This window comes from Macaca nemestrina, chromosome 18 (genome assembly GCF_043159975.1).
Source record: "Macaca nemestrina isolate mMacNem1 chromosome 18, mMacNem.hap1, whole genome shotgun sequence".
NCBI classification, from domain to species: Eukaryota; Metazoa; Chordata; class Mammalia; order Primates; family Cercopithecidae; genus Macaca; species Macaca nemestrina.
Genome location: NC_092142.1, coordinates 1,893,137 through 1,906,033, shown reverse-complemented (window position 1 = coordinate 1,906,033; position 12,897 = coordinate 1,893,137). Strand labels below are relative to the sequence as shown.

At 56.6% G+C, this 12,897-nt stretch overlaps 1 protein-coding gene across 2 annotated transcripts; it reads left to right on the top strand.

The window, feature by feature from the left end:
- Positions 1–9: 9 nt before the first annotated feature.
- On the top strand, positions 10–10,375 carry LOC105485852 (pentraxin 4). Of its 2 annotated transcripts, XM_011748417.2 has the most exons (3): positions 1,502–5,224; positions 6,061–6,721; positions 7,768–10,375. In XM_011748417.2, exons 1-3 carry the CDS (start codon positions 5,084–5,086, stop codon positions 8,406–8,408), a joined length of 1,443 nt encoding a protein of 480 aa, XP_011746719.2. In that variant the 5' UTR covers positions 1,502–5,083; the 3' UTR covers positions 8,409–10,375. The 2 variants fall into 2 exon arrangements, 1 of the variants encoding a protein (XP_011746719.2); XR_989805.2 differs by lacking the exons at positions 1,502–5,224; positions 6,061–6,721 and adding an exon at positions 10–389 and having other exon boundaries at positions 7,768–7,893.
- Positions 10,376–12,897: the final 2,522 nt, after the last annotated feature.

The following is a 12,897-nucleotide window of genomic DNA, read 5'->3' as shown; positions in this document are numbered from 1 at the left end:
GGTGGGGCTTTGCGTTGGGCGGGGCCTGAGGGCGGGGCCGCGCCTCCCCACGTGGCTGCGTGCTGGGTTCGCTGCGCCAGGGTGGTCGGTCCTCGCCTCAGTTTCTCCCATCCCTGTCCTCCCTACCCTGGAGTGATGTCAGCCGTCCCTTCCCTCCGCCCCGGGTCCCACATTGTCTCAGAACGCCGAGCGTTCGCTCTACGGCAGATGTTTACCAACAGGCCTGGCTCCTCTTCTCCGAGTGTAAGGCCCTGCTTCCAAGGGTCAGAGGCCAGTAAGAGAAACACGGAGCACAAGGAAGTAAAAGAACGATTGAGATCACATCAGATACGAACAAATGCGGCTCCGTAAATGAGGCCAGTTCGTGGAATTAAAACTGCGACCAGTAGGTAAGCGCTGGACGCATGTGGCTCTGTAAATTAACCGAAGTTAAGTAAGTCCAGTTCCTTTTTTGTTTGTTTGTTTTTTTTGCGACAGAGTCTGGCTGTGTCGCCCAGGCTGGAGTGCAGTGGCGCAGTCTTGGCTCACTGCAAGCTCCGCCTCCGGGGTTCACGCCATTCTCCTGCCTCAGCCTCCCGAGTAGCTGGGGCTACAGGCACCCGCCACCGCTGCCCAGCTAATTTTTTGTATTTTTTAGTAGAAACGGGGTTTCACTGTGTTAGCCAGGATGGTCTCGATCTCCTGACCTCTTGATCCACCGGTCTCGGCCTCCCAAAGTGCTGGGATTACAGGCGTGAGCCACCTCGCCCGGCCATAAGTCCAGTTCCTTACTGGCCCTAGCCCCATCTCAAGGGCTCCGTACTACCTGTGGCTGTGGCCGCCAGCCTGGCCAGCCGGACACTGAACATTTACAACATGCAGTGCCTTCTGTAAACTGCACCAGAGTGTTGGGGAGCTTCATCTTTGTGGAGGGGGGCAATCCAGGAAGACAGGCTAAGGAGGCACCATTTCAGCAGCGATGGATGTGGGAAAAGCTGGGAAACAGTTATCCGTTTGTTCAACAAATATTGATTAAATGCCTGCTTGGTGCACCAAGCCCTCTGAGCAACAAATGATGCAAAGTTCCTGCTCACCTATCAGGGGAACAAATAAGGTACATACGAAATATGCTAGGTGACAGGCCTGGAGGCAGAAAAACTGGCAGAGGCCAGGCCCAGTGGCTCACGCCAGTAATGCCAACACTGGGAAGCTGAGGTGGGAGAATCATTTGGACCCAGAAGTTCAAGACTGGGCAAAATAGTGAGACCCTGTCTCTACAATAAATTTAAAAATTAGCCAGGCACAGGGTCATGTGGCTGTGGTCTCAGCTACTAGGGAGGCTGAGGTGGGAGGATAGCTTGAGCCCGGGAGGTTGAGGCTGCAGTGAGCCATGTTCACTGCCACTGCACTACAGCCTGGACAACAGAGCAAGACCCTGTTTCAAAAAAAAAAGGGGCCGGGCGCAGTGGCTCAAGCCTGTAATCCCAGCACTTTGGGAGGCCAAGACGGGCGGATCACGAGGTCAGGAGATCGAGACCATCCTGGCTAACACAGTGAAACCCCGTCTCTACTAAAAATACAAAAACTTAGCCGGGCGAGGTGGCAGGCGCCTGTAGTCCCAGCTACTTGGGAGGCTGAGGCAGGAGAATGGCGTGAACCTGGGAGGCGGAGCTTGCAGTGAGCTGAGATCCGGCCACTGCACTCCAGCCTGGGTGACAGAGCGAGACTCCGTCTCAAAAAAAAAAAAAAAAAAAAAAAAGGAAAGAAAATAAAAAATCGGCAGGGTAAGAAAATAAGAGCCAGTGGCAGGGCGCAGTGGCTCACACCTCTAATCCCAGCACTTAGGGAGACTGAGATGGGTGGATCACGAGGTCAGGAGATCAAGACCATCCTGGCTAACATGGTGAAATCTCGTCTCTACTAAAAATACAAAAAAAAATTAGCTGGGTGTAGTGGTGGGCGCTTGTAGTCCCAGCTACTCAGGAGGCTGAGGCAGGAGAATGGCGCAAACCCAGGAGGCGGAGCTTGCAGTGAGCTGAGATCGTGCCACTGCACTCCAGCCTGGGCGACAGAGCAAGACTCCGTCTCCAAAGAAAAAAAAATTAGCTGAGCATGGTGGCATGCACCTGTGATCCCAGCTACTTGGGACACTGAGGCAGGAAAATCGCTTGAACCCAGGAGGCAGAGGTTGCAGTGAGCAGAGATCGTGCCATTGAACTCCAGCCTGGGTGACAGAGAGCGACTCCTCCAAAAAAAAAAAAAAAAAGAAAAGAAAATAAGAGCCAGAGAGCAGTGGGTGCTGTCTTAAATACGGTGAGAGCTCTGAACAGAAGACCTTACAGCAGAGCCCCGAATGTGGTGACAGCCAGGGAAGGAGTCTCACTGGCAGGAAAACGGCAGGTGCGAATGCCTGAGGCCACAACTGTGGCCCGGGAGGTGGAGCCCAGGGAGGCAGATGGAGGGGTGAGGCCTGGAGGGAGAGAGGCCGTGGGCCAGGCCACAGAAGGCCCTGGCAGGGACTGAAGATTTTGCTTGTGTGGCAGGCAACTCCTAGAGGCATTGAAGGCACGGGTCCATGCTGGTACACGGACGCGGGGAGCAGGTGGCCGTCGTGGGGATGGGCTTGGGGCGGAGTGGGAGTGTGGAGAAGCAGCTGAGACTCAGGGCATGTGTCTGCAGGCAGAGCCGATGGATGGGATGTGGGGCGGGCAGCATCCCACCATCCCGGAAACTACTCCTCCATCCGCTGCTGGGTTCCAGCCCTCACCAGTGCCCATGGCGGCTTCATCTTTTCCTGAAGCTCCGCATCCAACAGTGGGTGCATGGAAGACAAATTTCTCAAGCCTTTGTGTATCTGAAAATGTCTTTATTCTTTGCTCTGTCATCCAGCCTGGAGTGTAGTGGTGCGATTTCAGCTCACTGCAACCTCCATCTCTCGGGCTCAGGCGATCATCCCGCCTAAGCCTCCCAAGTAGCTGGGACTACAGGTGCACACCACCACACCTGGCTAATTTTTGTAATTTTAGTAGAGATGGGGTTTTGCCATGTTGCCCAGCCTGGTCTCGAACCCCTGGACTCAAGTGATCTGCCCACTTTGGCCTCCCAAAGTGCTGGGATTACAGGTGAGAGCCATCGCACCCGGCCTCGACCCATGACTTTAAATGGAAATCAAGTTGGCTCAGTGGCTCATGCCAGTAAACCCAGCACTTTGGCTAGGCTGGGGTGGGAGGATCGCTTGAGCCCAGGAGTGTTTGAGAACAGCCTGGTAACATAGCAAGACGCCATCTCTACTGCAAAAAAATAAATACATAAATAAATGGAACTTATTTTCAGTTGGAAGCTGCAAGATCCGCCGCTCTGCATGTGGCACCAGCGTGGCTGTCATGGTGGCCGCCAGTCCCCCGGGGCCTAAGGTCCCAACCCCGTCCACATGCCCACGATTTTCTCTCCATGCTTTTTGCATCTTCTCCGTGTCCATGGTGTTCTGACACTTGACAAGGGGAGCCTGAGGACCACCAATGGTTCCCTGGCCTGGCACCCGCTGGGCTCATGCCACCTTGGGAATGATGGGTGCCCTCACTGGGACAACTTCGTGGATGATCTTATTCCCATGAGCTGGGTGGCTTGAAACAAGGAAATGAATCCTATCACAGTTCTGGGGGCTGGAAATCTGAAGTCAAGGTGCACACTCCCTCGAAGGCTCTGGAGGGGCCGGTGTCCCACTTCACCTCTCCCAGCTTCTGGGGGCTCCTCGTGGCAGCGTCACCCCAGTCTCTGCCCCGTCTTCACAGGCCATGTCCTCTGTGCCTCCTCCTCTGTCTCTTATAAAGACTCCTGTCATCGACCTTAGGGCCACCTGGATAGTCTCATCTCAGAATCCTTCGTGACATCTGCAGAAACCCTTTTCCACACGTAAGGTTTGCCTGGGTCTTATCCAAGCCAGTATGCAACCTGTAACCAAAAAGACCAGCCTGGCCCACGTGGGGCACCCCTGTCTCCGCTACAAAAATTGGCCAGGTGCGGTGGCTCACGCCTGTAATCCCAGCACTTCGGGAGGCCACAGCGGGTGGATCACCTGAGGTCAGGAGTTTGAGACCAGCCTGGCCCACGTGGCGAAACCCCATCTCTACTAAAAATACAAAAATTACCCGGGTGTGGCGGCACACACCTGTAATCCCAGCTACTTGGGAGGCTGAGGCAGGAGAATCCCTTGAACCCAGGAGGCAGAGGTTGTGGTGAACCGGGGTCGTGCCCTGCACTCCAGCCTGGGTGACAGAGCGAGACTGCGTCTCAAAAAAATTAATTAATTGGCCAGGTGCCGTGGCTCACGCCTGTAATCCCAACACTTTGGGAGGCTGAGGCAGGCAGATCATGAGGTCAGAAGTTTGAGACCAGCCTGACCAACATGGTGAAACCATGTCTCTACTAAAAATACAAAAACTAGCTGGGCGTGGTGGAGCGTGCCTGTAATTCTAGCTACTCGGGAGGCAGGAGGCTGAGGCAGGAGAATAGCTTGAGCCCGGGAGGCGGAGGTTGCAGTGAGTTGAGATTGCACCATTGCACTCTAGCCTGGGTGACAGAACGAGACTCCATCTCAAATAATTATAATAATAATAATTAATTAAGGTGGCAGCCAGTCATATTTCCATTGCTTTACTGAGAGAGGTGGGGCCTCCCAGGATGCAGCCGTGCACAGCCTGGGTGACGGGTGCCCGTGCAGACCTGGCTGTGTTGTCTCCCCGGCCCCCGTCGGGTTCCCTGTCTTGCTTCGACTTCGTGGGAGCACAAGTCCATGTGCTGCTGTTAAAGCCATCGCCTCCTGCCCGCGGGCTTGCACCCAGCTGAATTGATTCTTCAAAGAAACTGTTTGCATCTGTTTTAAGCCTGTCTCCTTGGGAACCTGCAATTCTCAGAGCCCACTGGCTTGAAGGCAAATGCCTTTCATGGAGGCGGCAGGAAGAAGCTGACATCCAGCCAGGGCCAAAGAAGGAAAACCACTCAGCGGGAGAGCTGGGGGGACAAGACACGAGACAGACCCACAGCGCCACCTCCACCCTCTCCTGCGGCCGGGAGGGAGACTGCTGGGGCCTCGCCGTCTCTCCGGATGGGTTGCTCGTGGAGGAAGACCTTGTCTTTCTTTCTTGTTTTTGTGACTATATATCTACATGAGGCTTCATCGCAAGAAGCCGCCCCAGCGGGGCCCAGGAAACCGTTTTTCGAGAGGCTCCGTAGACTAGAGGAGCAGGCAAGTATTCCCCTGACATGGCGCAGTCGGGTTTTTAAATTGGCAGCAGCTGGAAGACGGATGTTACAGAAACAGAGCGGTAAACATCAGGGCTTGGCGGACGCGGACATGGCGTGTGACGCTCTTTCCATCCGTGAACATTATTTCACCTGCAGTTGGACACCAGGGAAAAGCTGAGCTGGGTTCACACCAGACACAAGCCTCATAACGTGTGGGGGTCAGGAGCTGGGCTCCGCTCACACCGGACGCAAAAGCCTCTTATCACGTGGGGGTCAGGTGGGGCCAGAGGCTAGAAGGGGGTCTGGAAGCGAGTCGGGGTAACTGGGGGCCATGGGAGCCAGGCAGTGTCATAGGGAGTGGAAAGTGGGAGGTCACAGGTCCACCTTGAGGCAGAGGGTGTGGACGGCCTCCCGGACTCCCACGCGGGGTCCTCGGACAGTTCCGGAGTGCTTGGTGCCTGGCGGGCCTGCGCAGGGTGCTTCCTGTTTGGGCCTCGTAAAGCACTCATGAGGCCACCCTGCCGTCCGCCGCTCACAGGCAGGAGCTGGGGTCACGGGGGGAAGTGACTTGCCGGTTGTTATGGGGCGAGGGGCGGGGATCAGAGCCCCGGCTATGGGCCTGGAGTCCACGCCCCACGTGGTGCAGCTGCATGGCCTGGGGTCGGTCCCTGGCACCCACGACATCTCACGGCATCACAGTGGGGATCAGATCAGTGGGCAGATAGCCAGTGCTGACTGTGGGCCGGGCACGCAGCTGCTGCTCCCAGCGTGAGAGGGCAAAGCCTTTCCCATCCCTCCCAGCCGGCCCGGACCATCATCACCGTGTCCTCCTTACAGTTCCGGAGATTCCAGGCAGTGACCTTGACGCACCTGCAGAGCGTCGCCAGCAACTACAACGTGTCCTACAACGTCGATGTCCGGTTCCGCAGCCTGGCAGAAGAGAGCCAGGCCGTGGCTCAGGCAGTCAATCAGTCACAGGCCGTGGTGCAGGGGGAGCTGGTGCAGCTCAAGGCCTGGGTGAGGAAGCTGCAGCGCCGAAGTCGGAAGATAGACATGCGGCTGCGGGCCTTGGACCTCGCCCTGGGCGAGAGGAGCCAGCAGCAGGCCCGGGAGAGGAAGGCGCACGAGGCTCAGGGGGACGCCCTGCAGGACTCACTGGCACGCCTGGAGGGCCTCGTCCACAGTCAGGGCGCCAGGCTGGCTGCTCTGGAGGGGTGGCTGCCCGTGGCCCACCCTGGCATCACAGCCTTGGGGCCGGCCCTGGTCCCAGCCCCAACCCAGCCTGGTCTGCTGGGCCCGAGCTCCCTGAAGCTTCAGAGGGACAGGCAGGAGCTCCAAGCTGCATGCGAGCACAGGGGCCCCCGGCAGGACTCCTCGGCCCCTCTCCACGGGACTCGGGAGCCCCCAGGCTCAGGCAGCCATCGGGTACTCAATGGGACTGCCACGGCCCCAAAAGATCCTCCACAGCAGGCATGGTCCCCCCGGGGGCCAGGAGAGAGTAAGTACCACAGGCTCCCAGTTGATGGCCAGGCTTCCCTCCAGCTCCTCCTTAGACCAGGCCCCCCCGGAAAATCTCCCCTTCTCAAAAGAGATTCAGTTACGGGCCAGGAGATGGGGAGAGGGTCTTGGATCATCCGGGTGGGCCCACTGTCATCACAGGGGCTTTGTAAGGGGAGGCAGGAGGAACACAGTCAGAGGAGGGCATGAGGGCGGAAGCAGAGATGGCGGGATGCACAGACGAGCGGGCCCCACGCCAAGGGGTGCAGGCGCCTCTGGAAGCTGGAAAGGGCAGGAGATGGTTTCTCATTGAGCCTCCAGAGGAACCAGCCCTGCCCACACCTGATTTGAGCCCTGGGAGACCGTGTTGGCCTTGTGACCTTCAGAAACGTGAAACTCTAAACTTGTGCTATTGTGAGTCATGAAATTTCAGCTGGGCGCGGTGGCTCAAGCCTGTAATCCCAGCACTTTGGGAGGCCGAGACGGGCGGATCACAAGGTCAGGAGATCGAGACCATCCTGGCTAACACGGTGAAACCCCGTCTCTACTAAAAAATACAAAAAACTAGCCGGGCGAGGTGGCGGGCGCCTGTAGTTCCAGCTACTCGGGAGGCTGAGGCAGGAGAATGGCGTAAACCCGGGAGGCGGAGCTTGCAGTGAGCTGAGATCCGGCCACTGCACTCCAGCCTGGGCGACAGAGCGAGACTCCGTCTCAAAAAATAAAAAAAAAAAAAAGAAATTTGCAGAGACTCCCTGGCAGAGAGGGGTGCTGGCTGAGCTGGGTGGGCCGACAGCTAGGGCTCCCATACTCCCATACTTCCGAGTATGGCCCTCATGCTCAGTCTTCCCACCCGTGGAACTGGGGTGATCCCATCAAGAGGGTGAAGGAGACACTGCAGGGGAGCCATCGGCAGGACCAGTGCAGAGTCAGTGCTCCGTAGAGGGTGGCAGCCGGGAGCGGGAGGCCTGGCGCCCACAGCACACGTGCTTCTGGATGCGTCTGCACGGCCTCCTGCATGGAGCTGACCCCTCCCTCCTCCGTTTCTAGTTTGCGGCGTGGGCCCCACCCTCGTTTTTCCGAACGCCTCCACCAAGAACGTGGTCTTCCTCAGCCCCGGCTTCGTCACTGCCCTGCGAGCCGTGTCCTTCTGCAGCTGGGTCCGCACGGCGTCGGGCCACCTGGGCACCCTCCTGTCCTACGCCACCGAGGACAATGACAACAAGCTGGTGCTGCACGGCCGAGACTCCCTGCTGCCCGGATCCATCCACTTCGTGATCGGGGACCCGGCCTTCAGGGAATTGCCCCTGCAGCCGCTGCTGGACGGCCAGTGGCACCACATCTGTGTCATCTGGACGTCCACTCAGGGCAGGTACTGGCTCCATGTGGATCGCAGGCTGGTGGCCACCGGCTCCCGCTTCAGGGAGGGCTACGAGATCCCCCCCGGAGGGTCCCTGGTGCTGGGCCAGGAGCAAGACAGCGTGGGGGGCGGGTTCGACAGCTCCGAGGCCTTCGTGGGGAGCATGTCTGGCTTGGCTATCTGGGATCGGGTGCTGGTTCCCGGGGAAGTTGCAAACCTTGCCATTGGGAAAGAGTTCCCAGCAGGTGCCATCCTGACGCTGGCCAATGCTGCACTGGCAGGCGGATTTGTGCAGAGGGCCAACTGCCCCTGTCTGGAGCACTGTCCCTGAGGCCAAGCCGCACAGGGGCCGAGGCCAGCGAGAGGAGCGTGCTCCCATCCACGTTCCGCCATCGCCCCCTCCCCCAGCACATTCTACAAAGGCCACCCCACCTGCCCTGGCTGTGCACACCTGCGCCCTCACATAGGGGTGCCCGTTCCATCCTGGGGGGTGGGGTGGTGGACAGGGAGCGAGCAGGGACAGAGCAAGCCTGGGGTCAAGGTGGCCCACAAGCCCGTGTTTCTTCCATCACCATGGAGTTCTTACTTCCTGCACTTTCTTCCTTTCTTTTCTTTTCTTTTTTTTTTGAGATGGAGTCTCACTCTGTCTCCCAGGCAGGAGTGCAATGGCATGATCTTGGCTCACTGCAACCTCTGCCTCCTGGATTCAAGCAATTCTTGTGCCTCAGCCTCCTGAGTAGCTGGGATTACAGGCGCCCGCCACCACACCCGGCCCCTTCCTTCCTCCCTCCCTCCCTCCCTCCCTTCTTCCTTTCCTTTCCTGTTCTCTCCCACCCTCCCTCCCTTTCTTCCTTCTTCCTTCCTTCCTTCTTCCTCTTTCTCTCTCTCTCTGTCTCTCTCTCTCTCTCTCTCCTCTCTTTCTCTCTTTCTGACAGGGTCTTACACTGTCACCCAGGCTGGAGTGCAGTAGCACCAATCATCGCTCACTGCAGCCTCCACCTCCCGAGCTCAGCTGATCCTCACACATCAGCCTCCTGAGTAACTGGGACTATAGGCACACACTACCGTGCGTGGCTGAAAATTTTTAATTTCTTTTTTCTTTTTTAGATGGAGTCTTGCTCTGTCGCTCATGCTGGAGTGTAGTGGTACAATCTCAGCTCACTGCAACCTCCATCTTTTGGGATAAAGTGATTCTTCTGCCTTACCCTCCCAAGTAGCTGGGACTATAGGTGTGCACCACCATGCCTAGCTCTAATTTTTGTGTTTTTAGTACAGACGGGGTTTCACTCTCTTGGCGAGGCTGGTCTCGAACTCCTGACCTCAAGTGATCCACCTGCCTTGGCCTCCCAAAGTGCAGGCGTGAGCAACTGTGCCCGGCCCAGGCAATGTTTTTGAAACAACTTTATTGACTTGGCGCAGTGGCTTATGCTTGCAATCCTAACACTTTGGGAGGCAGAAGTGAGTGGATCGCTTGAGTCCAGGAGTTTGAGACCAGTCTAGTTAATACGGCAAAACCCCGTCCCTACTAAAAAAAAATACAAAAAAATTAGCCAGGTGTGGTGGTGTGTGCCTCTAGTCCCAGCTTCTCGGGAGGCTGAAGCGGGAGAATCACTTGGGCCTGGGAGGTTGAGTCTGCAGCGAGCCGAGATCGCGCCAATGCACTCCAGCCAGGGTAATCACAGTGAGACCCTGTCTCAAAAAACAAAACAAAACAAAACAAAACCTTATTGAGGTAAAGTTTACCTATCATAAAATTCACCCATTTCGGCCAGGCGCGGTGGCTCACGCCTGTAATCCCAGCACTTTGGGAGGCCGAGGCGGGCGGATCACGAGGTCAGGAGATCGAGACCATCCTGGCTAACATGGTGAAACTCCATCTGTACTGAAAATATAAAAAATTAGCCGGGCGTGGTGGCGGGCGCCTGTAGTCCCAGCTATTCAGGAGGCTGAGGCAGGAGAATGGCGTGAACCTGGGAGGTGGAGCTTGCAGTGAGCCGAGATCGCACCACTGCACTCCAGCCTGGGCGACAGAGCAAGACTCCGTCTCAAAAAAAAAAAAAAAATTCACCCGTGTCAAGCGCATAGTTCAAAGATTTGTAGTGAATTGACCGAGTTGTGCAGCCATCGTCACAACCCAGTTTTAGGACCTTTCTGTTCCCTTCCTAAAAAAGTATAGCAGTCACTCCTGGCCCCTGCCCTGCGCCCTCCCCAGCCTCTGGCAGCCACCCGTCTGCTTTCTGTCTCTGTGGATTTGCCCGTTCTGGACACTGCATACAAATAAACCAAACAGCAATTGTCCGTTTGTGTCTGGCTTCTTTCAATTAGCACAAGGTTTTCGAGCTTCGTCCACGCTGCGGTGTGTCTCAGCGTTTCATCTGTGCGGTTGCGTTGTTTGGACGGACCACACTTCATCTCTCCGTTCATCTGCTGGTGGACCTCTGGGCTGTTTTCAGTCGGGGTTACTGCGGAGAAAGTTGGTCTGAGCACTCTCAGACGCGTCTTTGTGTGGACGTTTTTCCCACTTCGGTGGATACCTAGGAGTAGAATTACTGGGCGTATGGTAAGTTCATGTCTAGGCTTCATTTTTTTTTTTTTTTTTTTTTTTTGAGACGGAGTCTCGCTCTGTCACCCAGGCTGGAGTGCGGTGGCCGGATCTCAGCTCACTGCAAGCTCCGCCTCCCGGGTTCCCGCCATTCTCCCGCCTCAGCCTCCCGAGTAGCTGGGACTACAGGCGCCCGCCACCTCGCCCGGCTAGTTTGTTTTTGTATTTTTTTAGTAGAGACGGGGTTTCACCGTGTTAGCCAGGATGGTCTCGATCTCCTGACCTCGTGATCCGCCCGTCTCGGCCTCCCAAAGTGCTGGGATTACAGGCTTGAGCCACCGCGCCCGGCCTTTTTTTTTTTTTTTTAAGACAGAGTTTCACTCTTGTCGCCCAGGCTGGGGTTAATGGTGTGATCTAGGCTTACTACAACCTCTGCTTCCCATCTTCAAGCGATTCTCCTGCCTCAGCCTCCCAAGTAGCTGGGATTACAGGCGAGTGCGTCACCACACCCTGCTAATTTTTGTATTTTTAGTAGAGACAGGGTTTCACCATGTTCACCAGGCTGGTCTTGAACTCCTGACCTCAGGTGATCTGCCTGCCTCGGCCTCCCAAAGTGCTGGAATGACAGGTGTGAGCCCCCATGCCCGGCCCATGTCTAGGCTTTCAGAGAAACTGCCCAACTGTTTTCCAAAGTTGCTACATCATTTTTCATTCCCACCAGCAATCTATGAAGGCTCTTGTTTTTCCACATCCTTGTCCACACTTGGTTTTGTCTTTTTTTTTTGAGACAAGAGTCTCACTCTGTCGCCCAGGCTGGAGTGCAGTGGCACAATCTCGGCTCACTGCAATCTCCGCCTCCCGGGTCCAAGCAATTCTCCTGCCTCAGCCTCCCGAATAGCTGGGATCACAGGTGCCACCACCACCATGCCCGGCTAATTTTTTTGTATTTTTAGTAGAGGCCAGGTTTCACCATGTTGGCCAGGCTGGTCTTGAACTCCTGACCTCAGGTGGTCTGCCCACTTCAGCCTCCCAGAGTGCTGGGATTACAGGCATGAGCCACCGCACCCATCCTCTCCTTTTGATATATATTTTTTTGAATTCCAAATCATGGCAGGGTGAAAAACAAAACTTGCATTGACCATTAGAACAGATTTGTATTTAGGTTTCAGTCTGATGTAAACTGACTTCGTGACGTTGGAGATTCCCAGAAAAGGCCCAAACACAAGATCTCCAAGAATCAGAAAGTCAGCTGGTGCAGACAGGAGAAAGCGGGGCGTGGTGTGGGGTGGGGGCAGGGGAGGGGCCCAAAACCGCGGACCAAGCGAACAGGCCTGGTTCTCAGGATTCGCCAATCCCTCCCGTTCTCCCTCTTCCTATCTGAAAAGTGAGGAGACCGATGAGAGATCCCACATCCTTCAACAGCAGACCCAGAAGGGGCCCGAGCCCTCCACCCCGTGCACAGGGGGTTTCAGCTCTGCAGACGCCTGGGCCCTGCCCAGCTGGTCCCATGGGGAAGGTGCCCTAAGTGCGTCCCTGGAGTCCCCTAGCAACGTGTCTGCAGAGCAGCCTGTGGACCCCAGCAATTCTGGGCTTTCAGGTCATGATCAGCCCAGCCTGCCTCCCCCAGCGCCACCTGTGCGTGAGTCAAGGTCAGAGGTGGAAAGCCCCGCGGACACTGGCCTGACGGCTCCCTGAGTCACTCGCCTAGTTCTGCTTCTGCACGACGGTGTCTGACTCCACGGACGGCAGCTCCCTCCCAAACCTCTTTCCTTCCCCAGCCTCCTCAGACGCTTTCGGGAACGCCCTTGCTCCACCCCGCTGTGCCTTTGAGGACGGAGCCATAGGATGTCGTTTTGAGTCACAGGTATTTCTTGTGACAGTGATGTCCTTAGCACAGTTGTCTTGCTCAGGGTCCTAAGAAAGTGAACTGGGGCAGGGCTTTGAGACAAAGGCTCTAGTGGCCCCCAGATGGGTGCAGAGGTGGGGCGGTAAGGAAGCTTCCAGGCCCTGGAGTTCCAGCCCCTCCCCAGCTTGCAGGTGCTTCCAGAGCCCTGGGGGACCAAGATGTCACCTGGGCCACAGTGGTATTCAGTTGCGTGGCCACAGAATCTAAGCCTCAGGGACTCGGCAGAGGTGGGCATTCACGATGCTCCACGCGGAAGGCTCAGCTCACTCCAGGTGGGAGAACAGCGGAGCGAGGTCTTGGACTTGGGGGCTATGGGGGCAGCTTGGGGACGGGGGAGATTTGGGGCCTGTCTAGGGTTTGGAGCAGGACTGT

Bases quoted from the DNA above. Each gene is read 5' to 3' on its own strand.
- LOC105485852 (XM_011748417.2), top strand. From the start codon at position 5,084: ATGGGTTGCTCGTGGAGGAAGACCTTGTCTTTCTTTCTTGTTTTTGTG. The intron at 5,225-6,060 runs GCAAGTATTCCC...TCCTCCTTACAG, and splicing joins TCCGTAGACTAGAGGAGCAG to TTCCGGAGATTCCAGGCAGT. The intron at 6,722-7,767 runs GTAAGTACCACA...CTCCGTTTCTAG, and splicing joins CCCCCGGGGGCCAGGAGAGA to TTTGCGGCGTGGGCCCCACC.